Source organism: Drosophila miranda, chromosome 2, assembly GCF_003369915.1.
Source record: "Drosophila miranda strain MSH22 chromosome 2, D.miranda_PacBio2.1, whole genome shotgun sequence".
Classification (NCBI taxonomy): Eukaryota; Metazoa; Arthropoda; class Insecta; order Diptera; family Drosophilidae; genus Drosophila; species Drosophila miranda.
In genome coordinates, this window is record NC_046675.1 from 28,597,626 (window position 1) to 28,624,931 (window position 27,306).

The 27,306-nt window shown below is 44.3% G+C and overlaps 1 protein-coding gene and 1 long non-coding RNA gene across 5 annotated transcripts; one reads left to right on the forward strand and one right to left on the reverse strand.

The window, feature by feature from the left end:
- The first annotated feature begins 3,034 nt into the window (after positions 1-3,034).
- LOC117186938 lies at positions 3,035-7,552 on the forward strand. Its single transcript, XR_004471775.1, has 2 exons — positions 3,035-5,023; positions 5,082-7,552. It is a non-coding gene; the product is annotated as an uncharacterized LOC117186938 (long non-coding RNA).
- Positions 7,553-8,369: 817 nt separating this feature from the next.
- LOC108154797 (box A-binding factor) lies at positions 8,370-26,765 on the reverse strand. Of its 4 annotated transcripts, none has more exons than XM_033388327.1 (8): positions 26,008-26,763; positions 17,235-18,973; positions 12,392-12,848; positions 12,104-12,323; positions 10,727-10,962; positions 10,345-10,509; positions 10,136-10,280; positions 8,370-10,058 (listed from the first exon to the last, which is right to left on the reverse strand). In XM_033388327.1, the coding sequence occupies exons 2-8, from the start codon at positions 18,800-18,802 to the stop codon at positions 8,905-8,907; spliced, it is 3,945 nt and encodes a 1,314-aa protein (XP_033244218.1). In that variant the 5' UTR covers positions 18,803-18,973; positions 26,008-26,763; the 3' UTR covers positions 8,370-8,904. The 4 variants fall into 4 exon arrangements, with proteins under 4 accessions (XP_033244218.1, XP_017140678.1, XP_017140680.1 ...); XM_017285189.2 differs by lacking the exon at positions 10,727-10,962 and adding an exon at positions 11,422-11,594; XM_017285190.2 differs by having other exon boundaries at positions 9,182-9,546; positions 26,008-26,765.
- Positions 26,766-27,306: the final 541 nt, after the last annotated feature.

Below are 27,306 nucleotides of genomic sequence, written 5' to 3' on the forward strand. Positions count from 1 at the left end.
TGGCTCCGTTCCAAGTAGCGACTGGCTGTGTGTGCGGCTGCTGCGTGTCGCAAAATATCAGCTCAGTGATTAATCACTCAAAAAGCTGACAGACAGACAGCCTCCGAGCCGGGTCCCGCCTTACAAATGGCGCTACACGAATTCAACATTACAAGAGATTAATACGACAGAGAGAGTCCACTCCCCGTGCCACAAACAACAACTGGAACTCAGAACTGACTCATGGACTCATGCAGGAGGAAGGAGGCTTTCGTCTTTCGTCTGTAGAGTCGTGCAATTAATACCCTAATTGATGGCACCGCCTTGGCCTGGGCTTAGGCGCTTTTCTAACTGAATTTACGGCCCCCCCTTCTTTAAGACGCAAGACTTAGGAGGCGGCGGAACAGACAGAACAGAACGGACACAACAGACGGGAGGGTGGGACTTAACATTGCTGACCATTGCTGTCATAGCCAGGCCATCGATATCTTCCCCAAGGAATCAAGAATCCACACAACACCCCTCAACATGTCCACAGTCTCAAGTACTGCCAGTGCGCCACCAAACAAAAGACCTGGGCTCCACGAAATCGAAGCACTATCTACTCGAAACACTTTTCGTTCGTTCTTGGCCCATCTTGACAGTATCGGGTATGGGCGATCAGTTCTGTTTTTTTCGCTGCGCCGTGGAATGACGGTTGGAAATTTAATTTATATATTGTACAATTTTCGTCACTTGTTCTGCTGCCATAATATTATTTTATTTTTGTTTTTGTTTCCATGTTCTGTGGCGTATTTGGCGGTCGTCTGCGGCGATAAGGGGAATAACTCTTTGGGAAATTAAACAAAGGCGTGCGCCATAGTTTTAATTATAGCCTCCATCCGTTTCGAGGGTGAGTCCAACCTCCAACCCCCGGCACCACACCACACCAGCTGCCACTGCCACCCCGAAACCGAAACCGAAGCATTGCCCAATCCGTGTGTGGCACAGGCAGCCATCAGGCATCAGCCATCAGCTCCATGGCGAGGTTCGATCGCATAAAACTGGATGGCAAATGGAAGTGCTGCGACTCTACTTTTGACCCTGATTCCCCCGGCTTCCACTGGTTCCGTTCCTGCATTCTGCATTTGAAAGCATTTTGGGTTCAAGTAAATTCTATTAACCCGCCAGGGCTTTGGGGCCCATAAATCATCCGCTACCGACATTTTGCGGACATGAGTTATGGCAAATGGAACTGCGCATTCGCTGGAGCAAGGGTCTGGCTTGTCTCCTTCGAAATGAAGGAGGAGTTAAGGTTTCTTTTGTTTTGTCACTGGGATAATGAATGGTTCAGTCGTGTATTTATGGATTGGTTACTGGAAGAAGTGATGTATAACCCCTGGTGATGAGTCAGGGAAGAGTTTTGGTTAGCCAAAGCTGAAATGTCAGTGGGGTTTCTGTGAAGGAGTATTCATGAGCAAATTATAATCCAACGAAATCTTAGGAATATCCCAAGCAAATGAAGGATCGCGAATATTATATATAGACCTATAGCAGCTGTTATATGTCCATATATATTATATATCATATTTACTCTGGTAAATCCCTCTTTAGATCTTTAAAGAATATCTCATTGAATAAAATGCTTTACATCTAATTTTGAAGGACCAAAAGCCTCGTTTCCAACATATTTTCCTGTATAAATGAGCATGTATATTCGTATTATATTGAGAATTGAGAAGTATATACATTCTTTATTCTTTTAAATTCATCATCATTCACCAAAATACATGAGATCATTGTACAAAACAATGGTAGCAGATCTTGACAAAATACTACAAGTTCTGCAGATGGTGATGATGATTGAATGCAGAACATCTATAGAGATCTAATACTGGTTTTGAGATACTGCAAACCCTGCGATTGGCAGCAGCAATATGTTTTCGAGTGGAGGGAGGTGAGTGTCGTCTCCAATGTGGCACATACACCACTCCACTCCACTCGTCTCGTTTGTGGGTTTGTGTATACGCACCTTTGTTTGCCAATGAGGCCAGGCCATGGAACGGCGCGTCATGAGTCATTATTAATACTGGCAATCCATAATAATCCATAAGGTTGCTGTGCTGTGCTGTGCTTATTGTGCATTGTTTTTGCATGGCCAGCGGAGGTAAACGTGGGACGACAGCCGACAGCCGACAGCAGACAGCAGACAACACCGACGCCATTAACGTTAACGTTAACAATCATGGCTACTGGGGTTGATTGGAATCGCTACTTGGAGTGGCTCTGGGAGTACGGCTTTTTCGGTAGGCAGTATACATTATTTATTACTTATGAGCACTGACATTTTGCTGTTGAGATAAATAGTTACGAGTACGGGAGCGGGAGCGGTAACGGGAGCTCTTTTCGACACTTGAAGTTTCACAGAAACCAAAACAGATCACCGCGGACCCACACGTTCCGCGCCTCCTGCCTCCTCCCGAGGAAATGCTGAAAAGAACTTCAGCCATCCGATTGTTCCTATCAACACAAGTGATTTTCCCTATCGTACATTCCCCGCATATAATACACGACCTACAGATATGTGTGGCATACATATAGTATATATAGCGAAAGCGAAACATATCGAATATCTGAGAATAGATAGTGGCCTTAGATAAGTTAACGTATCTTAGCAGAGAGAGAGAGAGATTTCGACTCCGACTCCCCCACGAACACACAGACTGGGTGTCGAGCCCCCCTCCTTCCTAGGGATCCTATCCTCCAAGAGAGAGCGATAATGCCACAAGGGAGCCCCTGGCCCAATCGTGACGTCGCTGATTTCTTGGGGGGTTCTTGTGGTTTGACCCACAGCTAGATAAAAGTATCTAATCTTGGCTTTTTAGCAATACAATACACATGCAACTGTATTTATAAGATAATGAAGATTTGCTATCAATTTGTTGTAGCTGTAGAGCTCCCCTCCTACCCTCCTCCAGCCTGGTAGGATATCGGTATCAGTTTGGGGTATCTGCAACCGAACCGCCATGAGGTGCCACTGCCACTGCCACTTCCAGTTGTGCCTCCATGGGCTGTGCTCTCTCTCTGTCCTCTCTCTCTTTGTGGCTCTGGGCCTTTGGCTGTGGGTTCTGGGCTCTGGTTCTGGGTTCTGTATCAGTATATCAGTGTTTGAACTGATAATGTCCCAAGATAATAAGCGATAATAATTTGAATTTTTCAGTAATTCCTTAAGTTTGGACGGCCCAACGGCATGGAATCTAATCACAGTTGGTGAGTGTAACTGGGATTTTCAACATGAAAACATTGTTTCATGTCCGCGTCCGACAAATAGAGAGTTTCCACAAGGATACGACCCATGAAAGATACCATAGTGAAGGAAACTCTAAAGTTCCCAAGGACGAACAGAGTGGGAAAAGTGTTTAGTGAACTATCGGAAAGATCTTCGATCAAAGAACAAATCCATACCATGGATCAGTGGAATACCAGTGTTCATTTACAAGTTATATTCTTATCCTCATGGAATAAGTTGCAACATTACTTTGTGGTGGTGATCTTTGGCTCCCACATCGATAAGATATCACTGGACTTTTGTATAAATTTTCCAACTGCCAAAAGCATCGAACGGCTCAAGTAACACTTGAGAAGGCGAAAGCTAACTTTTGGAAGTTAATTAATGATCCCCTGATTAGATTAGAATATGCTTATTAAGTGCCAGGCGATAGCAAAACGAACGAATTCCCAGAAACGGCCCAAGGGAAAGTGGGCCCAAATCAAGTGCACCTTCGACCTTATCCGCAGTGGTGATCTTTGGCTTAAATGAAATTGGTTTTTTGTGGCCAAAAAGGGGAAGAGCACCCCATGGAGGTCTCTGCTTAGGAGAGAAGTATATAAGGAAAGACCTCTCCAGCGGAAGCCCAAAGGATAGGCATTGATTGAGTGAAGATTCTGTCAGTGAAAGACACTTTGGTAGACCTCAATCTCTAAGGTTTTCCCTGTACCCTCCACCATTCAAAAGCACAGGAAAATTGTCAAGCGGTGACAAGTCTCTACCACTCCTGCCTGTACATACATTTTGATTTGAGTTGAAGTCTGATGATGTCTTGTGGATATGTCTGCATTGCGATACTTCCATGCCATGTGTTGCGGGACCGACCCCCCCTTCGTGTCGTGGCCCATGGCCCATAGCTGTTTCTTCCTCATTTTCATTATCTTAAGTACACATTTTGAAGTACAAACGTCAGTTGGCGATAAGGAACAGCAACGGGGACACGGGGAAGGTAGCAAACCCAAAGAAGACATCAAAAAGCAGTCAAGTCAACAACAAACAGAAAAGAACAGAACCGTGAAGGAACCGCGCAATGGAATGGAATGCTCTAAATGCAATCTGTTTGCACACAATTCCACAGAGAAACCAAACTACCTTCTATATACATACATATATACCAAGAATCAGAGGGAATTTTTTCAGCATTTTCACGCTAAATAAATCAGGCAAATGTCAAACATTTAATTAGGTTCACCGCAGCAGCAGGGGGAAAACCATACCCTAAAGAAAAATGTAAGAAAATCATGTACTTTAAATATATAGAAAGCGAACTTCAGGTTACATAAAACCTCCTGTAGAGTTCTCGGTTCTCGGTGTTCTGTTTCTGTTTCTGCATATGGTAAATACCATTATCAAATCATATTATCTTATTTATAAGCATTATCGTGCCACAGATACAGATTGCCTATCTATGGAATGGGCATGTAAAAAAAATCATATATACACAGATATCTTACTGGCGGCTTCGTTATTTCGTTGGCTGGCTGTCTGCCAGTAAGTTTTGCACTTTCCATTTAAACACGTTCCGATCCGATCCGTCGAGAGTAATTATGAAAATATAATATAATAATAATGCATTATAATGCCCCAAAAGTATACGTGACAGAGGGAGAGAGAGATCGTAAAGTGACAAATCCGAAAAACAAATGGTGCCACGGTTCTACGAGTATTGTAAAAAAGAGCCATAAAAATGCCATGTCGGGCATGAAATCATCGCATGTTATGGCATGGACTATAAGTGTGTGTACCCAGTACAATATATGATAGTTATATTAAACCAACAAAGTGGGCCTTACAGTGAATCTCTGACAGTTTGTGGAGGAAACGAAAGGAGGAAACTGAGTGCTAAGTACCCCGCCCTCAATGACAACGATTTCCGCGGATCTTGATGGGGAAAACCACATGCGTAGTCAGTGCATGAATAATTCTCTCCATTCATTCCACGCTTGTTTTTCTCCAAGAAGCAAAATGATAAGAGCCAAGGAGCTGCTGCTTAACAAGCATGATTAAATTTATTTCTGGCTCTCCGACCAGTATTTTTAGACACTTTATTTGGAAGAAATCAACGTTGATATAGGGCTTGGGGTATATTTCTTATGTAAAAGATGCCTCAGAAGTTATTCATAATTGCTGGATGGTTGGTATGGTTGCATGCCTGATGCATAGATTCTCTTCTACACAATATTTATATGGTTTCTGTAAACATATATCTTGTTCATTCTCTGCCTAAAGCTCTTGTTAAATAATCGTACACGATTCTTATATGATTCTAGCCCAGTTTTGTTTCGCAATTAACCATCTTGTTTGCTAGCAGTAAATATCGTGGAATTGGGTAAACAGCTTCAGACAATGGATTTCATTTCATGATCTACAAACAATGATTCATTAGAAGAGCTTACGAAACTTGAACAAATGTGGATAAAACTTTGACTTTGTAGAGCTCTAAGAAATCACCGAATGGGCTCTGCTTTCTGTGATCCATTTAGATATCTCTTTCTAGTTGTTATTCCAATCATACTTTCAATCATTATAAGTAAAATAAACCCCTGGATGACCTCCTTCTTCCCCCAACAACGGATCTCGACTAAGAAACTTCTATATACAGACGGGCAGGGACTACTGGGAATGATTGGAAATCAAAGCCCAAGACCATATCTTTCTATATCTTATCACGCTTATGCTTGTGTGTATGATGCGATATCATGTAAGACAAGGCTATATGTATATACCACTGGCATTATCATCCCATTATCTGGCCAAAAGCGTTGATAGGAAAACCCTGACCCAGCCAGAACCCAAAAAAAAAACAAAATAAAAGAACTTACAATCTCTCTCTGGGTGAAAGTTTTGCAAAGCCGAAAAATCTGTGCAATGACCGATTAGAGGGATCCAAAAAGAGAAACAGCTAAAAACTATTGAATGAAATTGGGTTTGGAATACATTTTGAGGGGCATAGAATGAGGATTCCGCTGTAATCAATCAGAGTGGACGCGGATCGTGGCGCAGCCCCATTCGGTGGCACTTGAACGAGTGCACGAGCCGACATACGGCACTTTGGTACAGTCACGTAGACAGGCGCAGAGCGTATGCTCCCTCCCACCCCCACTAGCCTTCACCTCTCTACACGGGCAGCAACCAACCCTAGCAATAAACAAAAAAACTGTTTTGCCATATGAAATGACTTTCAGATTTGTTGTTGTTGTCGTTTTGTAACGCGTGACTCCCATAAAAAACAAAGTTTATTAAAAAAAACAAGGAAAAAATAGAACAAAATAAAAGGGTGGAGGGGTTGCTGATGAAAGGGGGGATGGGTAACTCGCGAGAGAGTGACAGGGCCAGAGGGGCAGGGAGGGGGAGTGGACTTGGAGAGGGGACCTCAGCAATGCGACGTTATCTTATCGCTGAAAATGTCGCTTTCGTAAATGGCGGCGCACAATATAAAATAATACACACACACACACAGACATACAGACACATGTACATCCCCCTGAAAACACACACATTCTACTATATAACATACATACATATATACACATATAGAGACACCCTCCCTCCTACCATTGCCAACGTTCCCGCCTGTGGCACCAAAGTTGTTGCTACGGGATATGGGATTAGATGGTACCTGCTTACACTTTTATAGATCACCGTCCACATGAAAACTGTCAATAAAATGGATTATAATTTGATGAAATCATACCAAAGTCTATGCTTCAATTTAAAACGGGAATAATAGATCAAATTTTATGCGCAAGTATGACAAAGCCAGCCCGGCTGGCCCTTCATGGCGCGGCGGTGGCTGAGCGCCAGAGCCGAAGATCCTGGGATGATCCCAGCTCTAAATATAGATTACAAATTATTTCTGAAAGGATATTTCATGATATATTTTGCCGGATAAGCGGCCCGAGGCTTAAACCTTCACTTTTCCGTGTCCTCCGCCGCTCTGGTGACGGCCTTACCGGATCGATACTGCATCCACGATCGCGTGCATCGCGCCAGCATTTGGACCCTCTCTGGCCACAAACTGCTATACCGCGATCCCTTCCTCTTACTCCGTCAGCTATTATTTATTAATTTACTTTATGTAGCTCCTTTCATTTTAGCAGGTCGCCCCATCCGGTGGCCAGGAACACTTCTTGCGTGCCCGCGGACACCAATATACCTAGGGGCTTCACACTTCTGGTCGCGGTCGGAAAAAAGATAAAAATGTTTTCCACTTGTTATTTATTTACACTAAGCTACGTTTTGATGAATAAAACTATTGAAAAATCATCCTTGCAAAGAATCGGGGAAATATGACTGGCTGGGGTGGCTGAGTCCTTACCAATGGATCAAGGATTTTTTTTCAGTTACAGGAAACTATGGATGGGTCAGATCGGCCCACAAATAAGGGAGAAAACACGATGTATATGTCTGGAGATAATGTCCTTGATCCTTGGCCCTTGAAGAGGACTTCATCTGATCAAGGATGTTATCTCGATCACAGGAACAACAACCACTTTCAATATGGTGACGCTCAACACCGAGATATTTCGATTTTCAGATCTAAAATACCAGGCGAACAGAAATCAGCAGAAGGTCGGTAGCTTTTTACAAGTTTGTTAGTTTGTTTTTACGTTCTTGAACTCCCAAAAGTATGCAACAATTTGTTTTCATTTTACTAAAGTTTCTTGCTGCTGATTTCTGTTCGCCTGGTATCCAAGACCTGAAGTTCTTCTCTCGTTCGACCTTAAAATTAAAATGTGGCTGAATTTCTACACAAATTTGTGTTTCTAACTCATGTAGAATACATGTACATATGTAAAATACATGTAACTTACCTGAAAGATGTATGCGCCACGCTCTGGTCACCTTTGGAACTAACAACTGATTTTAGCAGACATTAAACATCTCGCTGCTATGAAACTGCACAAATCACGCATACGCCATGGATGGCGATTGTAGTTAAATATTGTGTATTTGGGGAAATTAATAGACAATTGTCGTTTATTTGTTCAAAAAGTAATAAAATTAATATTGCAAAATGATGTAAAAATGTGTGTGTGTGCTACGAGACTAAAACTTAAATTGATTTAAATATTTCTATATATAGTGGCATAAAATATATATTTAAATTATTAACTAAATTGAATGAGATTGTAGGTTGTTTCGCTTGTTATTCGTTTTTTCATTGTTTTCGCTTTTTGTTGCGCAACTAAAATTAAGAGCTCTAATTTCTAAGTGGGATCTGATTGTAGGAGAAATCTCAAAAGGTATTCATTCGATTTGATAACAAATAAAAAAAGTTAAATGGATGCCACACCAAAGAGATGCCACACGATGAACTTCTCTTAGGGCTTTGGATGGCGATTAAACTAGGTTCTGCATTCGATAATATAGCAATTTTCTAAGAATTAAACTAGGTTTTAAATAACGAAAAATTCGAGTAGTGCGCGATTCAGAGTGGCCTAATGGAAATGTCAATCAATTTGCTTAAATCTTATGTAGAGAATAGAGGGTAGAGTTTAGAGGAGGGTTCTTGGAGAACTGCTCTTGGGTATACACGCTAAAAATTCTTTGGAGCTATGAGATTTAACAACAGGATCTTTGGTCATGCTACAGTGCACCATGTATATCTTCACCGTCTACTCCATCTTCACCACAGTCTCCCGATCCACGCCGTACTTGCGTTCCAGCTCCTGCAGTTGCTTTGCTTGCATGGCATAGCTGACCACCTGCTGCTCGTGGAGCAGACTCTGCTGGAGATGAAGCTCTTGCTGCTGTCGCTGAAAGGCCGCTAGTTCGTAGTGCTCGTCCAGCGAGCCCGATCGGCTGAGCATTAGCTCTCCCTGATGCTGTTGATGGGAGTGCTGGTGCTCCTGATGATGCTGATGTTCTATCTGCTCCAGTTTGATGTGCTGCTCATCCTCCGTGATATAGTAGAGCGGGGAGGCGGCGCGTCCTCCTGGCTTAGATAATGCCATCGCCTGCGGTCCAAGCCCCAGCTGTTGATAGGGATTTTGCAGACTGATAATGTTGCTGTTGCTGAGGCTCAGTGAGGATAATGTGCTCGATGCCGTGGTCGGTGTTGATCCCGTCACTGTGGCTGTGGCTGTGGACGATGTGGCCTCGGGTTTGATCGTCGCTACAGCCGCTGCTGCAAGTGCTGCCGCCGTAATGGAGTTCGCATTCAGGTGCGCCAATAGATGATGATCCGAGCTCCCGCTCCCGCTGTTGCTGTTGCTGTTGTTGCTGTTCGCGCTCAATTGTTGAGCTTGCAGATATTTCTGTATAATTTTCGTGTTATTCTCATTGCTACTGTTGTTGTTGTTGTTGTTGTTGAACAATGTGCTATTGTTATTGTTATTATGGATACTGTGTTGATGGTGGTGGGTGGGCGATGGTGTATTGTAAATAGAGGCCGTGCTGGAGGTGGGAGTGCTGGGCGAATGCTGTTGCATGCTGCAGGATTGCTGCTGTTGCTGATGGGATGAATGTTGCTGCTGCTGCATGTTGATGGGGGACATTTGATAGGGCGACGTGGGCGACATGTCCAGGCCAGAGCACAACTGATGCTGTTGCTGCTGCTGTTGTTGATGCGAATGGGAATGTGATGTGGCTGAGGGGGATAGTGAGGAGGAGGCCATGCTATGGGGCGAACTGGCAGCCGATGAATGCTGCTGCTGATCAGCAATGAGCTGATGATGATGCTGCTGCTGTTGCTGTGATTGCTGCTGTTGCTGCTGCTGCTGGTGGTGTTGCGATGTGGTTGTGGTGTATGGCATGTATGGTTTCATATCTAAGACAGGACAGAGAGACAGACACACGAATTAGGCATGCACCCACAGAGCGTAGGATCATTCACGAGACACTTACCTTCGTTGACGTCCAAGCTCAGGCCCAAGCCAGAGCCTGCAGACCCTGCACCATTGCCTGAACCTCCCTCTATATTGGCATTCATTGCCATTTTCATTTTCTTGGACTTTTCACTCTTCGTTCCCTTGGGTTTACGTTTGCGTTTCTAAACGAGAAATAGTACATAATATAGAATTTTGTTTCTCTTGAGTTCTCTTCTTTTTGCTCACCTGAATGGTATCCTTTTTCATGGCCAACGGACGCGTGACGCTGTGCAGCTTAAAGTACAGCCCGCAGGCATTGCATACAGGCTCTCCGGCAGGATTGCGGCGCCACAAAGATGTGTAGGTGGTGAGGCAATTGCTGCACGACAGGCCATTGCGCTTCGAGGCACTCTACATCGAGGAATGGGATAAAATATTGATTAATTAGTAAACTTTTGTACATTTCCTTGGAGCCTTTCATGTGGAACAATATTTTCTATATATTTTCTGGGATTTCTACTTTACTCTTTCGATTTGTTTTCGGTTTGTTAGTTGTTGGGAATTTGTTCTTTGGGGGGTTTGTTGGTTTTGTTGGTTTTGTTGTTTTGTTAATTAATGAGCGACCTACCAAGCGTCTCGAATTGGCGCGACTAACGTGCTCTTCAAGCGTCGTTGTTGCATTTACCGCTGCCGTCGAAGCTGTCGCTGGGGCTGCCGTTGCCCCCGCCGCAACAGCAGTTGCAGCAGCAGTGGCTATGGCTGTGACCGCGGCTGTTGGGGTGTTGGCCTTACTACGGCCACTGCCGCTGGCGTTCACATTAAATGGGTAGCTCTTATAGAAATCCCCGCCCGATTCAGCGGCCACTGTAATTATATTATCAGAAGATTTTTGATTGAGCAAAAAAGGCAGCAAAAAAGTAGTAGGCAAAAAGTATGCAAAACAGTAGAAGTAGAAGGAGTAGAAGAGTAGCAGAAATTTGCACGTTCTTTTGTTTTGTTTTTGGTTGTTTTTTTTTTGTTTTTTTTTTTTGTATATAAAACTAATAATAAATTCAATTAATTTTTGTACTCTCTTTGAGATTCGTTTTGAATATGGTTTTCCGATGGGGATTTATTTTCAGAGAGGGTTCTGGGTCTGGTTCAGAGGCTGGCGGTTTGGATTTCTATAAGCTTTTCCCATTTTTCGTTTACAATACAAATAAAAATTTTGTTCCACACAAAAAAGCTTTTTTTGGGTTAGTAATAATTAGAGGATTGAGATTTTTTGAGAGAGAGATGAGGGGAGACAGGACATGTGTGAGGGAGAGAGAGAGAGACATTTACCAATCTTCTAGGCTGTTTTATTAGTGGACGATTCATGCCGTTCATTTTCATGTACAAGCCGCAGGCGTTGCACAGATAGTGTCCCGTGTTATCGCGTCGCCACAGCGGTGTCTGGATCGCACCACAATTGACGCACTCTCGCCCCTCAGTGAAATAATCGGCATCGAAAAATGCTTCAAAAAGGATGCGAAACGTTTTACATGGAAAATATCATACAAATTATCATCAAAATTTTGGTTTTGTTTGGGAGTTTTTGTGTGTGTGTTTTTTTTTTTTGCTTTTTGTGGTGGTGTTTTCTGTGGTTTCTTGTGGTTTGGATTGATTTTTTAAGCTCAAGAGTGGATGTAAAATTAATTGAATTTATTATAGAGACGTAAGACTTAGAGATAGGTTTACGCTAGCGATAGTTTTTGTTTTTGGGCTCAAAAAAGTGTGTAGCGTGTGTTGTTTGCGTAGGAAAACAGCAGTTGGCAGCAGCAGTTGCAGTTCTTTCGGGGTCTCAGCCGTTTGCTCAGGCTCTGTAAATATCCATCGTCTATAGGCCTGAGGGTGCGAACTTCTACCTAAGGAGAGGCCTCCTCCTTCCTCCTCTTGTGGCAAGGCAAACATAGACAACGCTCTCTTGCGCCAAATGTGTGTTCTATATCCTATATTCTATATCCTAAAAGAGGCGAACACTTACTTGCTGACAACGATGCGGATGCTGTTAGATAGGATCCTGGATCCACTCGTCCTGCGGCGCCATCTACCGCCGCCGCTGCTGCTGCATTCGCGGCAAATATCTCTCGTCCGTTGCGTATCACCCCAGCCCCACCAAGGCCGCCTCCAAGCTGTGTCTGGACACCGGATGCGGTGGCTGCTGCGTAACTGATTGGCTCGTAATGACCCGTCCAGGCATCGCTCTGAAGGGGGAGAGAGCAGAGTGTTAGGCGGGAATCAATCAGGAGGGATTCCCTGGGCAAACACTCACCTGAGTGCGATAATTGGCCAGCGATGCGTAGCCAGCGGACCGTTCGGCTCCACTGACCACCGAAGAGCCATTGGCCACGCCGTTGCCGTAGCCGCTGGTCGCCGATGCAATGCGCTGAAAGGCAGGCAAGGTGCCACCTCCACTGCCACCGCCGCCGCCGCCGCTGTGGCTGCTCTTTGGCGAGCCATAGCCGTCGTCCAGGAGCCCACTGCCATTGACAGTCGTTCCAGAGGCCAGACCCACGGGTCCCGGACTGCTGCTGCTGGAATTGTGATGCTGATGGAGCTGCTGCTGCTGCTGTTGCTGGTGGGGATTGTGCTGCTGGTGGGGATGTTGCTGCTGCTGGTGGGGATGCTGCTGTTGCTGCTGGAGATGCGCATGGGCGTGGCTGGGCGACTGCATGCCATACTGCATCCCATTGGCCGCTTGGGTGAGCAGGGGTCCAGCGTACACCGAACTGCAAGGACAAAAGGATATATTTGAATACATATATTTATGGCATTTAAAAAACTGTATTAAATATTTCACTTCTAGGGCTGTACCTATAGCAATAGTTCTTCAAATACATATTATTGTAATTAGAGAAAAACATTTTGTGGTGTTTTTTCTGGAATTTGCACAATTTTGGGGGATTACAGATTACTCGCGTTTGCTTCGGCTTTTGTTTTGATGCGTTTAAAGCCGCTTGGCACACATTTACGCGCGTTTTTAGCCGCGAGCCTCTTAACAGGTCTGTTGCGGTGGCTGTTACTGCTGCTGTTATTGTTTCTGTTACTGTTACTGTTACACTTGCTCTCTCTTTCTTTGTCTCTCTGCTTTTGCTCTCTCCCTCTCTTTCTGTCGTTCTGTTAGGGCCAAAAGGAATGAATCTGCTATTAACATTTCCTGATTTTTGTTTATTTTACAAGATTGTTGTTGGAGTTTTATGCTGCTTTTGGACCACCAAAGCGGATCACATTTTGCAGTGTTGTCTGTGTGTGTGTGTGTTTGGGTGCATATTTCGGTATGTGTATGTGTGTGTCCATAAAACCTTTAATTAAAAAATAAAAGTGTTTGCTACACTGTTTACAAATTGACCGAAAATCTCTTTCCCTTAGGATCGCACTCTCTCTTTCTTTCCTTCACTCTGTCTCTCTCTTTGTGTCCCACTGCCGCTCTCTCTTTCTTAAACAGTAGCCTGTGCAAATATTTATTCCCCCAACGGCTCCAAAAGACGGTTCTTTCCATAAACAAAGAAAAGGAACCACAAGTGCAGCGTAGGCAAAGGTCTCTTAGAGGCAAAGATCTCTGTTCTTGGGGGCAGATGTACGATTTATTAGGAATCAGGAACTATAGCTTCAACAGGTGAAAACGAATAGATTTCATTCCAAAAACTATATCTTCAACAGATCCGCACTCAGTAATATTCCACTCAATTGAAATTCTAGGCTCAAATCGTAAATGGAAATCTCTGGCAAGTTCGAATATTCCGCTTAACGGACAATAAAGAAGATATTCTTCCACTTTCAAGGATTTCCTCTCAAAATATAGATGTAGAATGGATCCTTAAATGCTGCAAACACATACACACTCCACTAAACGGACACTCAATGACGATCTCTAAAGTTCTCTAGTCTTGTACAACCCTTTTTGTTGTTGTTTGTTTTTGGAAATACAATTATGATTTGATTCGGCAACAGGCACAGGCCTTAACACTCGGCGATATTTTTCTTTCACTAAATGTAAGTTTCATTTTGATATATTTGTATTTTTATTGGGGAATCGGTTCTTTCGAGCAGGCGAGGAGGAGATCGATCCCGTAGCTGGAGCTGGAGACGAGAACGAGACCGAAAGCACAACCGAAACGGGGCACGCGCGTTTGCATAATGACTTGACGTCGGGTTTTGGACTTTATGCCAGTGGAAGTTGCAGTTGTTGCACTTGCAGTCACCGCTTTTGCTGTTGCTGTGCCTCTGCTGCTGCTTTGCTTTTGGCTGAGACGCAGGCGGGGAGTTTAAGCCATAAAATAAGTGATAAAATTGTGTGAAAAACTTGTAAGATATACAAATTGGATATAAGCCAAACGAAAATCGAAGTACAGTGATCGCTCGAAGAGTGAAAACTGCATATTTCTATGTAATTTTAAACAAATTAAAAGCGTTTCAGTTATGAAATAAAAGGGGTTTTTATTTAAGCGTAGATTGGGGAACTTTCAAAATTCTAACATTCCGAACAACCACTGTAGCATTTTATTATCTACCAAAAACGGTAGAGCCATAGCTATTCTTGAACATAAAACAAAGTCTTTCCAAAGTCTTGAAGCACGCTCTCTGATAACACAGTCAGCGCCCAACAACAAATTCAATTTTCAACTTTCAGAGATGCTACAATATATCTTTATCTCTGGCCATAGGTACTCGTACCTACGCTCTACCATATAGAGAATGGCATACAATATATATAGGAAGTAGACTGAATGACAACAAAAAATGCACGACAACGATATAATTTATCATCGCTTCAGTTTTCTGTCGGTTCTGTCGGCTCTGTGTGGCTGTTCTCTGCAGGTGAGTATTTTCTGCATTCGATTCGACTTCTTGTTTTTCCACACAAACTACGAGTATTCGTACTCGTATGTGAGCTCTCGACGAATGTCGGGCGTTGTGATATCTTCTTCTGGTTTTCTGGTTTTTTCGCACTGCCGCCACAAAATGAATAAAAAGTCACATACAAAATGTTCCGAGCATCTCGTCATCGTCATCGCTGAACCAAAAAATAGTTTTGTTTTTCTCCGAAGATCTCTCAAGAGATTCTTTAAACATAATTCGATATATCATCTATGATCTTTTGCCGATCTGTGCGATCTCCAATTCGATACCTCTCAAACAGTAGGCCGTCTTTCAATCTTTCAAAATGTTTCCGATTCTCATTCTGTGATCTTTAGCGCTGTTTTGGGGCCCTGGATATCTTGTTGCAAAATCTCGATTATAAGTATTCAAGTCTCAACCTTTCGGAAGATCAAAATAAACATTGAACATACAATAAATACAGTTTCGCACTTGCTTCAGGCTCTCTTCCGCTTTGCTCCTTCTGTCGCTGTCGCTGTCCCTGTGGCTGTCGCTGAGTTCTGAGGCTCAGCGAAAAGCAAAAAAAATAATAAGTACTGCCGCTCAAATTTCGTAAACAAGAAAATATGCTATGTCTCCAATTATTGACGTAAGGGAGACGCACTGACTCTGACTCGGACTTGGACCCGGACATTCTGACTCATGGAGTGGCCCAAAGAAATGCTTGACTAACTTTTGGCCTAAAGAGGGGGTGTGGTGTTACCAGCAGCATTTGTGGCCAAGAGTTGTGGCGACACACGTGTCCAAAAAAAAGTTAGGCACGTGCCGCACTGAAAAACCATTAAAAAAAGGGGGGCGTGACCCGCATTTGATCGGCAGTTCCAAAATGCAATTGTAGCGCATTTTTCTAGCTTGTTTGCTGGCTCGGATCGGATCGGGTCGGATCGGGGCGTATTCCAATTGCAAAGCTCTCTATTCGAGGAGTGGGATACCTGAAGGTGGTTCTGTATTTCTCGGGGGGTAATCCAAAGCCATCCCGTGACATAGAAACCGCCACACGAAACCCAAACCCAAACCCAAACTCTGAAAGCAGCTTCAAAGCCGCTGCTGAGTCAGCCTCAAAAGACCCCATACCCCTTACGTCTCCATAAAGGAGGAGCACTGGGGGTGCTCTAACGATACAAAGGGTGGGATCCCAGACCCGTACAACCCGCACAATGAGTGCCCGCCCGTTCGTCGTCTTTCCATTGATCTCGTTTCAGCTTTTGCCTTTGGCTCTTGTTTTTCTCCTCTGTTTTTTTGACTCGTTTTTTTCTTCTCTATTTTTTCCACATTTTGCACTTCATTTAGGATCGTTTTATTTGTGGTTGTTATTTTTTATAATTGAAAACGTGTTTTGCATATAGGAAAATACAGGCACAGCATAACATAACAGTCAGTAAGTCGAGGGAGGAATTCTCATTTTCTAGATGATTGGAAAATGCATCCATCGAAAATGTCGAGCGTCCTTTATAGATCCCTTAATAGATCTTCTTTAAGAAAACTCTCCTTGTAGATTCCAAAAACATGATCTAAAAAGTTTATTCCCACTCGATTACCTTCCCTTTCTTCCATCCATCAGTTCTGCAATCTTTAACACCCACTCCCTGGCACTGGCACTGCCACTGCCACACCCACTAAAACCCACACAACCTCTAGAGGCTAGCACATTGTTCATATGACATCTGTGATGGCGACAAAATCACAACTGTTTTTTATGGATGTTTTTTCATTTGAATGCAGAAAAACACACATTCCTCTGGACATGAAACACACAAAATAGATGCAACCGTGCAACCAGGTTTTTATAGGCATTCCACTGGGCGAATAAACCACCTGAGAATGCCACAGAACACGGAAATGTGTGTGCGTGTGTGTGAGGAGGGATCGATCCCATACTTTTTGAGAGCAAAGTCTAAAATCTGGAACAATGAGCAACAATTATGACTAAAAGTAATACACCTATAACCCATTGGAGAACTGGAGAACCCTAACAACACAGAGAACTGAGGAAAAATCATAGTCACAGTCGCGACTGTCGGGTGGGGGGCTTGGGGGGTTGGGGGAAATATGAATCAACGAATGCGCTTCTCTGATCATGACATTTGGCGGTGTTGCTCGGTGCTCGAAGCTCGGTTAAGGCACGTGCGATATGGATCGTGATAATGAGCTCATACTCTCGTTCGAGTAGCACGCGGGACGGTCTGTCGGTCGGTGCCACACACAAACAAACTCCACTCTCCACACTCCACACTCACCTGGTTGTCTGCAGGCTGGGACTGAAGTAGCCCCCATGCTGTTCCGGCGAAAGGCTGTCCCTGTGGCCGGCGCTCGTCAGCTGCGTGAAGCTCTGGAGCGTGGACAGTGCATGCGAGGAGGACGATGGGGAATCCCCGCCTACCGAACTGGCGGAGTTGTTGTGATGGTGATGCTGTTGTTGGTGTTGCTGCTGCTGCTGCTGCTGGAGGTGTTGCTGCTGCTGTTGTTGTTGCTGCTGCTGTTGGTGGTGGTACAATTGCTGCTGCAACTGTTGCTGCTGTTGCTGGTGCGTCAGTGAGTAAATGGTGGGACTGGGATCCTTTAGGGAATTCAAATCTGATACGGAGGTCAGCATGTGATAGCTGGTGCTATGCCCGTCGTCGAAGCACTCGTCCTTCAGTGTGTCCTGGATGACCTCATCAATGTTGGGCGTATTGTGGGCATTTGCTGCCGCTGCGGCGGCTGCCACCACATGATCGTGCGTGAGCATTCCTCCCGCTCCTACTCCTCCGGCCGATCCTCCTCCTCCCCCGCCATAGACGCTGTACAGCGCAAAGTTATTCCTCATTATGGATGGATCCGTGCTGGCGCCGGTGATGCTCTGGTAGTGCTCGTACAGCTGCGCGGGTGGATGCGGTGGCGGGTAGCTCAGGTGTCCGAAGAAATGATGATGCGAGGCCGCCAAGGCATACAAATCGGGGGGTTTCTGATCCACTGCTTGGACTGCTTGCACCGCCGCTGCTGCTGCGGCCGCTGCTGCTGATCCGCTGGTCAAATCGTAGGCCAACCAATGCTGTTCCTGCTGCTGCAGTTGCTCCTGGTGCTGTTGTTCTTGTATTAATTGCTGACTGAGAAACTGTTCCTGGTGTTGCTGTTGTTGTTGTTGCTGCTGCTGTTGATGTTCGTAGATTTGTTGCTGCTGCTGATGCGCATAGTTTATTACTTTGATCTTATTATCGACACTTTCACTCGCGTTGCTCTCTTGAGTACCGTTGTTTACACGATTAGGATCTCTCTCGATCTCCACTGTAACTGCTGTAGCTGATGCTGTAGATTCTAGTGCTAGAACTGCAGTAGTCGCTGTGGCTGTCGCCGTGTCGCTTGTGGTAACCGTTTCGTTTGTGAGTTTCGCTGCAACTGAAGTGTGAGCCTGCAAACGCGCGGACTCAAATGACGATAAATTTGTGGCCGACGTCGACGTCGTCGCTGCCTCATTGTCGTCGTCAGCGGCGGCGGCGGCCACCGTCTCCGTCTCTGTCTCGGCCGCTGTCGGAGCTGTCGTAGGCTCCGTTTCGGTCGGAACAGCTTCTATAGCCGTCTCTTTCAGTGCGGCTGCTGGTACGACTGCAGTTGTTGTTGTTGTTGCATTTGATCCTGTTGCTGCTGTCTCTTTTGTTTCTTTTGTTGCCGTTGATGCACGTCCTTGCTTGTTCTGCTGCTGCGTCTTGGCATTGGCCAGGGCTTTAGTGATCTTCATTTTGGCCGCATTAGCCAGCAAATTGGTAGAAGCACGCGCCGGCGTTGGCGGTGCCTTCTCCTTGTCCTTGGGCTTCGTGATCTTGGTCATAGCTTATGTACTCCCCTCTCTCTGGCCCCCACAATTCGCGCGCGCGTCCAGAGTCCCGTCGTCTCTCACTAATCAATCGATCCGCACTCTGATCCGTCGTACGTGTCCGTGTCCGGCGAGTTTTTCAAACAAACTGGGGAGCTGGGGTTTTTGTTGCGCTTGTGGCGAGCACTTAAATATTTCGAAAACATGGACACAAATGAAACGTCGAGTAAAAATCATAAGAAAATTGTTTTTTAGATTCCTCCACACACTACATGCGAGGAGAGAGAGCTTAAGTTCTCCTCTCCCTGGCTTCACTTCCATTCATCCCCCCACACACACTCACAGACATACATAACTACACATTTTGTCAGCTCTGCGCTTTGCTCCACATGCCGTTATACGAGTCACAATCATAATCATCATGTACAGCTTCAAACGGCTGTCAAATCGAGCGGAGAGCAAAGAGCAAAAGCTTAAGCTCTCTTTACTTTGTTGGCTTTTCAGCGCTCTCTTCCTTTTGCTGTTTTTGCTCTGCGACTGCGTTCGTGGACTTGTTGCTTGCTTTGCCTGCAGCGGACCTTGTCGCACCCAAGCTGTTCGGTATCTTCGCTGTCTCTCGCTCTCTCAGCAGGCCCTCAATGCGTTGGTTGCTTGCCAGTTTTTAGCTACGCCTCTTAATACAATTACAACAGCAACAACAAGCAGCAGGCATCTCTGCAGAGGGGGCAGAAGGCAGCGGGGCCACCTTTGTAGTTGTTGCTTTTGGTTTTATTGCTTCCATTGTGGTTGGCTGTTGCCAGCGAGCACTAATACGTATATGCATGTATGTACATACATGCATACATACATATGTATTTATAGTATGTAAAGCAAGCAACAAATTAACTAAATAGTAACACTGCCTGGAGTTAATAACACGATCTACAACTTTGATGAAAGCTGTATAGGGATGATATGCGTTTCTGTGATGTATTATCGATAGGCGATCGTCAAAAAGCGACTTTGTTGATTTCAGCGGAATTTATCAAAATTTAAACTAAGATAATTTGGAATACGAAGTTTATAGGAAGAAGATTAAAACTTTGAATAAATAATTCTACGATTATTTATGTACTATGTACTTTTATTGTCATCAAATCTCCTTATTCCCCATTGAGTATTGATGAATTATCGGCAGTACGACAACAAGGAAAACTTTTCCTGGAAAAGTATTAATTGAAACGAAATTGCCGTGACGTATGCGACGTGATATATTATCGATTAAACAATGATTATATCAACCCGATCTATGCGTGGCGTTGTTCTCATAAATACTTCCCCTTGAATCTTATTTCTATATTTTTCAAAAGTAATTTTAAAATTTAGTCGCACTTCATTAACAAAAATAAATCGATCCCCATTCTAGTCCAACGCTCCTTTCGTTGTGGCCAATAACCTCTCTATTCCTTCATGGTAACTTTTGAAAATCCTACATGAATGGTTCCATAAATCAGCCCCGAGTTAGAACACTCAAATTGTTCTCTAAAATTTCATCTAACAAGCGTATAGGATGGGGTGCCGGAGCCGGGGCCGGGGCCGGGGACACAACAGCCTAAAAACACTTTCATGCCTATCGCGAGGACGTGAACATTAAATTTTCATAGGAGACGCGTGTAGAATTTCAGAATCGGGGCAAAGGACATACTCCGGAGCGACAAGTGATCGCTGGAGCCAGATCGAAGGGTCGTCGCCGTGAGAAAAATCCAAGGGGAAAGTCTTTCCCGTAGGAGACGCCGTTTTCTTTTGCAAATTCCCCAGACGGCGCGCCAAAAAATATTCAAAAACGATCGTAAAAATGTTCCACTTTGTACTTGAGATCCGTTCTAATGGTTGATTAAAAAATTGTTATATTTGAACCAGGACAAGGAGTCGTAAAACGACAAGGCTCCTCGCTCGAATATTTTATGGCATTTTTATCGTCATTTGAATAGGCGGCACCAACGATCTGTTTGGACATTTTGAGAACACTTTTACGATCCGATGGATCGATGCAATGGATGGATGGTCAATTGGGAAAAGTAGGCGGCGACACTCAAGTGGGTCGCCGCTCGTCGCTCGGTGCGGCGGGAGGTTCAATACGGATCGGCGCGGTTCGTTCCAAAAACAAATCTAAATTCGAATTTAAATTCTACATACTCGTACGCGTCGAGAGTACATAGACATGGCTTGTTGTTAACCTTTGTGGCTATTAAAAAAAATTATATTAAAAACGATGAAAAAACGAAGAAAAAATACTGATAACCTGCTTCAGCCTGGGTGGGGAATGGGATGGGGGACGGGACCCTGTCCGTCCGTACCGGACCTTTCCCTAGTCCCGCGGGCACATGAGGTCTCCTCTATACATATGTAATAAATATAATTTTTTATATTGTATGTATTGTGGTTGCCCCAGCCACAGCACAGTAGAGCACAACACTCTCGCTCATTAACAAAAGTTTTCAATACAAAAACAAGTGAACAAATGAAATATTTAGACATTTTCAATACGGTTGCTCGTGGGTTGCATGTGTCAGTGATTTATATGGAACTTTAACCTTGAATTTATTAAATAACTCAGCTTGAAAAACTTGCAGTAGACGTCACCCAGCGGCGGCGCCTGGTCCGAGGGCTTTTGGGTATATAACACGCCATTCGAGCATGTCGGGAGTCAAAGTATTTCAAATATACAAATTTCTACAAAGAAAAATGTATAGAAATCGGAAAACTCTAGATTCAATAAGCAAAAGCATAAGGATCCTATCTATGTATTCCTTTGCCGTGTCTCAAAGAATCCCTATGTTTCTATAAAATTAGATTCCATTCCTACCTCTATTTCGGTTCGTTCTTTGACAGTAAACTTTCTCACACTTGACTTGTGGTTCCACCTTCATGTTGGCAGCTACCGTTCCACAGTCCACCCCCTGGGATACCTGACTACGATCCTAAAGCGACAAATGTTATGCTTAGTTAAGTCCGATGATAAGTTTTCGGTTCTACTATAAACGAAATGCATTGAGTACAAATGCAAATAGCGGTAGACGACCTCAAAAGCCCCACCAACTGTCATAGAGGAATAGGAGTTCGACTGCCACTCCGCCATGTGAGTCAGGGCTGAGTGCCCCCGTGCCCCTGTGTGTGGCACACCGAACTGGAGTGTGCGTGGACTGTCAACAAACATGAAGAGAGAGAGAAAGAGAGATCTCTTGTGGAACCAATAAATCATCCAACAAGCCATGCTAATGATGTGATTTATTACAATCCTGAGAAAAAGGATAATCTTTGTGGGTCTTGCGGGTGCGGGTGCTGGCTAGGTGGTGCCCTGTTTCACACTCGAACTCCAAGTGTAATGGGCCGTAGCGCTATACCAAAACTCCAATGTGGAACATATCGAATGGCCTGCACAATGTTTATGGCGAAAAGCAATATAATTAGTTTTATACACACAAATGAAAGCCACCGAGGGCCAATTTAAATACCATCCTTGGTATTTGTATATCCCACGAGACCCACGAACACACCAACATTTTTTTTGGTTTGGGTTTGGCTCTGGAACTATTTTGACATATTTATGGATGCCACGACAAAATGGGTTTGCTCTTGCAACAAGTGTAGTTTGGACTGGACTCGAGACTGTGTGGCAAAGTGTCTCATGTATCATAGGAACGATCATACAATACACTATATAGTTCCAGTTCCAGTGCTGATGTATTTATGCATTTTTAATATTTTCGTGTACATACTCCGCCCCATATATATTACACTTTCTGTAATCCAATACTCCTCGAGATCTCGTCTTTCCTAGTGGCTCACTCTCGCTATCTTTCGGATACAAGTCGTTTGACTCCTTAAGCCCCAATTATCAGCATCGTTATGTGGTAGGAATATTCCAATAAAATGACATCAAAGAAAAGAACGGGCATCTGATTCAAGTGGTCTTCGATTGGCTTCTTGGTTTCTTATCAAAGAAAAACCCCATTTAACGACCTCGAAGAACATGTCTTTAACACTCTTTTAGGGCTACGATAACCAGAGGCCAGTTGTTATCTGTAGGGTCCTTCAATGGATCTAAAAGGGTCGAGATTGGATTAGAAATAGGGGGAAAGATCCACAGAGAGCGGTGTGTTTGATATTACTAGAGGGATCTACATGGATTCCAGTTAATATATTTGGACTGAAGGAAGTAAAATCTCAGTCTCCATATGTCCATCGTAATACCAAAATTTCTCAATATTATGCAAACAGAAAAAACATTCCCCGGCTAATTTGTAGAGTCAACATTTTGACTTTCTCGAGCTGGAGGACTTGATGCAATATTCCCTAAGTGACTCTTAGATCCTCCACGTAACATATTTCCTGCACATGAAAAACTTTTCCCACAGCCAAACAAACATCAGAATTGAACCTATTTAAATAGAGTTTTATATTGGGAAAAGAAAACTGTCAAGAAGCCACGATTAAGCCGCTCAGATCAGTGCTAATCGGGCAGCAGTCCACAGCCACAGACGGCTGCCATTTGCCACAAGATGCCACAGGTAGATCATCCCCCCATCAGGTAAGCGCGGCCGGCCACAATTTGTGGCAAAAGGTAAACACAAACAAAATGGAAACACGCGCCGACACGATACAAATTGATCATGACCAAAAAGGACATGCACTCTCTCTCTCTCTCTCTCTCTCTCTCTCTGCTGGATAGTTGTTTTTGAGGGTCCTGTCTCTGGACAAACAAACAACACCACATCTTCCTTATGAATATTGTTTTCGCTGACAATATTTTCTATTTTCTCTTCCCTTTTGTTGGGTTATATAATTTTTTGTCCGGAAAATATGTTTTTACTTTCACGTATCCTGTGTCCTGTGACACGTACCTGGCGCTGCCGCTGGCGCTTTCTAATTAGGCCGTCGTCCTTTTGGCACTTAGGCATAAATGTATATTATTTTTTGAGGGAGACCAATGTTTGTTTGATGATTTTTTAATGGCCGCCTGAATGGCTAATTGACTTAAGAAATTGGAAAGATGGGTCCGAGATTGGGTAATATTTGTATTATAGAAAGAAACTAGAGGAAGAAAGTTCTGGTTTTTGTGGGAAAATCATTATAGTTGATGGATTTAGGGGAAGGTTCTGAATAGACCCATTCCTATGACTAATTTCCTTTGGATTTGCAAACTTAAGACAAAGAAACGAATGAAAGAGCATTAAAGCCTGGAAAAGTAAAATAAGTAACAATAGGAGAAATAAGAATTATGAGAATTACAAGAAACCAGCATGACGATCGTCGAACCGAGCTCCGGAGACCAGAAAAAAAGCACACAGAAACGGGGCCCTCCTTCGACTTCGATGGGGGATCGTGTGCGTTGGATGGAATGAAAGTGGAATGGGGATCAGTACGGTACTGCTGTTGTCACAGAAACAAGTGGTTATATACCACATAAGACCGTGGTGTATATGTGTGTGTGTGCATGGGCATTACTTGTACTTATAACAGAAAAACAAAATGCGAGTCGTTGGGGCTCTGCCCCTGCCCTGTCCTGCCCTGTGCCCCTGCCCTCTCGAGTGTCCGTCCGCCGCTTACAATGTGCCTCTGGGCTCTGCCTCAGCGGTCGTTGAGTCGCAACGACGACGACGACAACAAACGACCGACAGGCCTTATCAGCCACAACCAGACATACATACGGGAGGGGGAAAAATATATACATATTTATATATATATTATTGAAGAAAAATAAGCATTTTGTTGAAGAGAATTCACAAAACAAAAGAATTAAATATATGTATAAAAAAAGTATATATAAAGTCGTACTCATGACTTCCTGCCATCATAGGTCGCCATATTGGAAATTAATTATAAATAAAAACTCACACAAATCTGAGAACAACAAAAGTCGTTTTGCCCAGTAATTTTCCAAGGAAATCGACACACTCCGCACCCCGAACCCCGCCCCCCATTCCCCCAGAGGCAGAGAGACACGTGCACCATCTCCTCTCCAAAAAGGCATCGAAATGCATCTGCAAACAGTGGGTTTACTTTTGGGAGGAACAATGGATGGAAACCGCAATAACAAATACCGCAAAAAACAAAACCAAAAAACCAACCAAAGAACAAACATCGACAGACAGTCACATACATTAAACATTAACCAGAACATGAAACAAATTGTGGTATAAAAGGAATTTTTGTGAAATTCCGAAAGACAAACAAACGTACAAAAAGACAAGATACAAGACACAACACACAGACAACACAGTACACACGGTGTTTGTCTTAATTGTTAATTGCTCTGAGTCGTCCCGTATCCCGTGACCCTCTTCCGATCCCGATCCCAGTTTCAGTTCCAGTTCCAGTCATGCGCCAAAGTCTAGGAAAGACCGCACCTACTCCCATACCAAATATATAGTAAATATAGAAAGACGACGGACGGCACGGCACATCTCCACACATCCCATCCACAAGGCACTCCTCGTGGTCTCGTAGTCGTAATTCTGTATCAGCGCGTGTCGTCTGGAGGACTGGGAGTACCTGTTGTATCTCTGTCTACCTGTCCCAAACACTTACTCCCAATGTAATGTGTGTTTGACAGGATATACCCACGACCCCTGGCCCTGTCCCTGGCCCTGGCTCCGACCCGATCCCAGACAGACACTGCAGTCATGGACTTGCATTGTTCTGCTTATATGGAACTTTAATTGCCTCACTGTCCCTCTGGCTGTCCACTCACTTTCACTCTCTTCTCTCCCTATAAAAATTAATGAGTTTAGGATGGAACTCCTTTTGGTTCTTCCATTCATAAATTCGGTTTCTAGTTTGGGAAATTCCCAGCCTAGTGATTCATTTTGGCATGAATGGACGGTAGTGCTCTACTTTTTTCATCTATTTTGGATTGGTTTTTAATGTGGAAATTCCATTTGTCTGATTGAGTCACCATATACTATTCATACGGGTAGAAGAGTATGGAAATTAGAATACAGAAAAGGAATCTGTTGAGGTTCTTTATAGATCTTGGTTGAAATATCTGGTGATCTTTACCAAATTGAGATCCGTGTATAGAGCTTATAGAGCTTAAAGAAGGGTATGAACATATTTAGGAATAAGAGATGTGGTGGGCTCAAATCCCCATTAAAATTCTCCAATGGAATTGTAGAATACATATAGTACACTCCGTATTTTTCCCAGAAGGCCCTTAATTTTACTCTGGGGACACTTACCAAATGGACCAGACGGTGTCTCATCGTATACCCCAGTTCAATGGGGAATACTTTTGGTTCCAGCCGCTAGAGATGCGATCCATGGGATAACGAGAGAGAGAGCTCGCCGTTTAGGTGCAGAAATTCGTGGGTGTAGATCCGCGTCATTATGAGGGGCGTTTGACACACATGTGGCTTACATCGATCGGAATGATGACCGAACCTTCAGGGCATCGGCAACGGCATCTGGCAACACACACACACACACTATAACACGAGCGTAAGCAACCGTTAAATTTCGATGATTGCCAGGGAATCGCCCCTGAAATCTGGAATCTGGGACCGACTGTGTGTGTGTGCGTGTAGTTGGGGGGGCGTTGACACAACCAAATGAAAGTGTCACACAGATCACAACTCTTTCGGAGGAGGGAGGAGGACTATCCTGAGGTAGGAGTGGGCGTCGCTTCGGGACACACGGGGGGATTCCCTGCCAGGCGGCGGCGCCTCCTCAGACCCGGACCCAGAACCGGCATTTGTGTTGGTTAAACTCCCGTCACGTTTGTGGTTAAACATATTTAAAGGATTTTCCATGCGCCGGCGCAACTTTCCTTACAATTTGTTCACATTAAATGAGTTTTTCTTTTTCTGTCCACAGATAGCGGAAAGAGATCCGAACGTGATTATCAGGCGGCACAGCCCACGGAAACAGAGCAGTCCCGGACCCGGACCCGGACCCGCATCTGATCCGATCCGCGCTCCGACCTACTACTACAACTTTTCAAATGCTACTCGTGAGAGTAGCCCCAGCCGCCCAAAGCAGCAAAATACGAGTAAAAATACTCTTGATTAAAACTTATCAGACCACATTTCATATCACCTTTTCAACAACAAAAACAACAACAGAAGCGGCAACGGCAGCCACAGCGGCAAAGTAACGATTATACTTATTATCGGCCGCCTGTCCGTCCGGAGGGGGAGCGGGAACACTCATTGCGCGCCGTGTACTCTGGCTGTAGTTTTGTCCCTCCGTCCGCTGATTGGAAGCCCATTCCAAGATATGGCTATCTCAGAGCCAGTCACAGGCCGCGGCCGAGACACCGACACCGTCACCGGAACATCCAGTAGCCAAGCAGCCCCACTGACGCCACTGAAAGCCAGTGGCTAGAGAGAGAGAGAGAGAGCCCAGGGAGCGATACCAAAAAAAAACCGATTTGATTAAAAGTTGCATCACGCGACAGTCGCGCGACTATCCTTATCGGGGGGAGACACTCCGACACTACCCGAACACTGTCTGTGTCACTGTGGTGTCCTTATCAACAA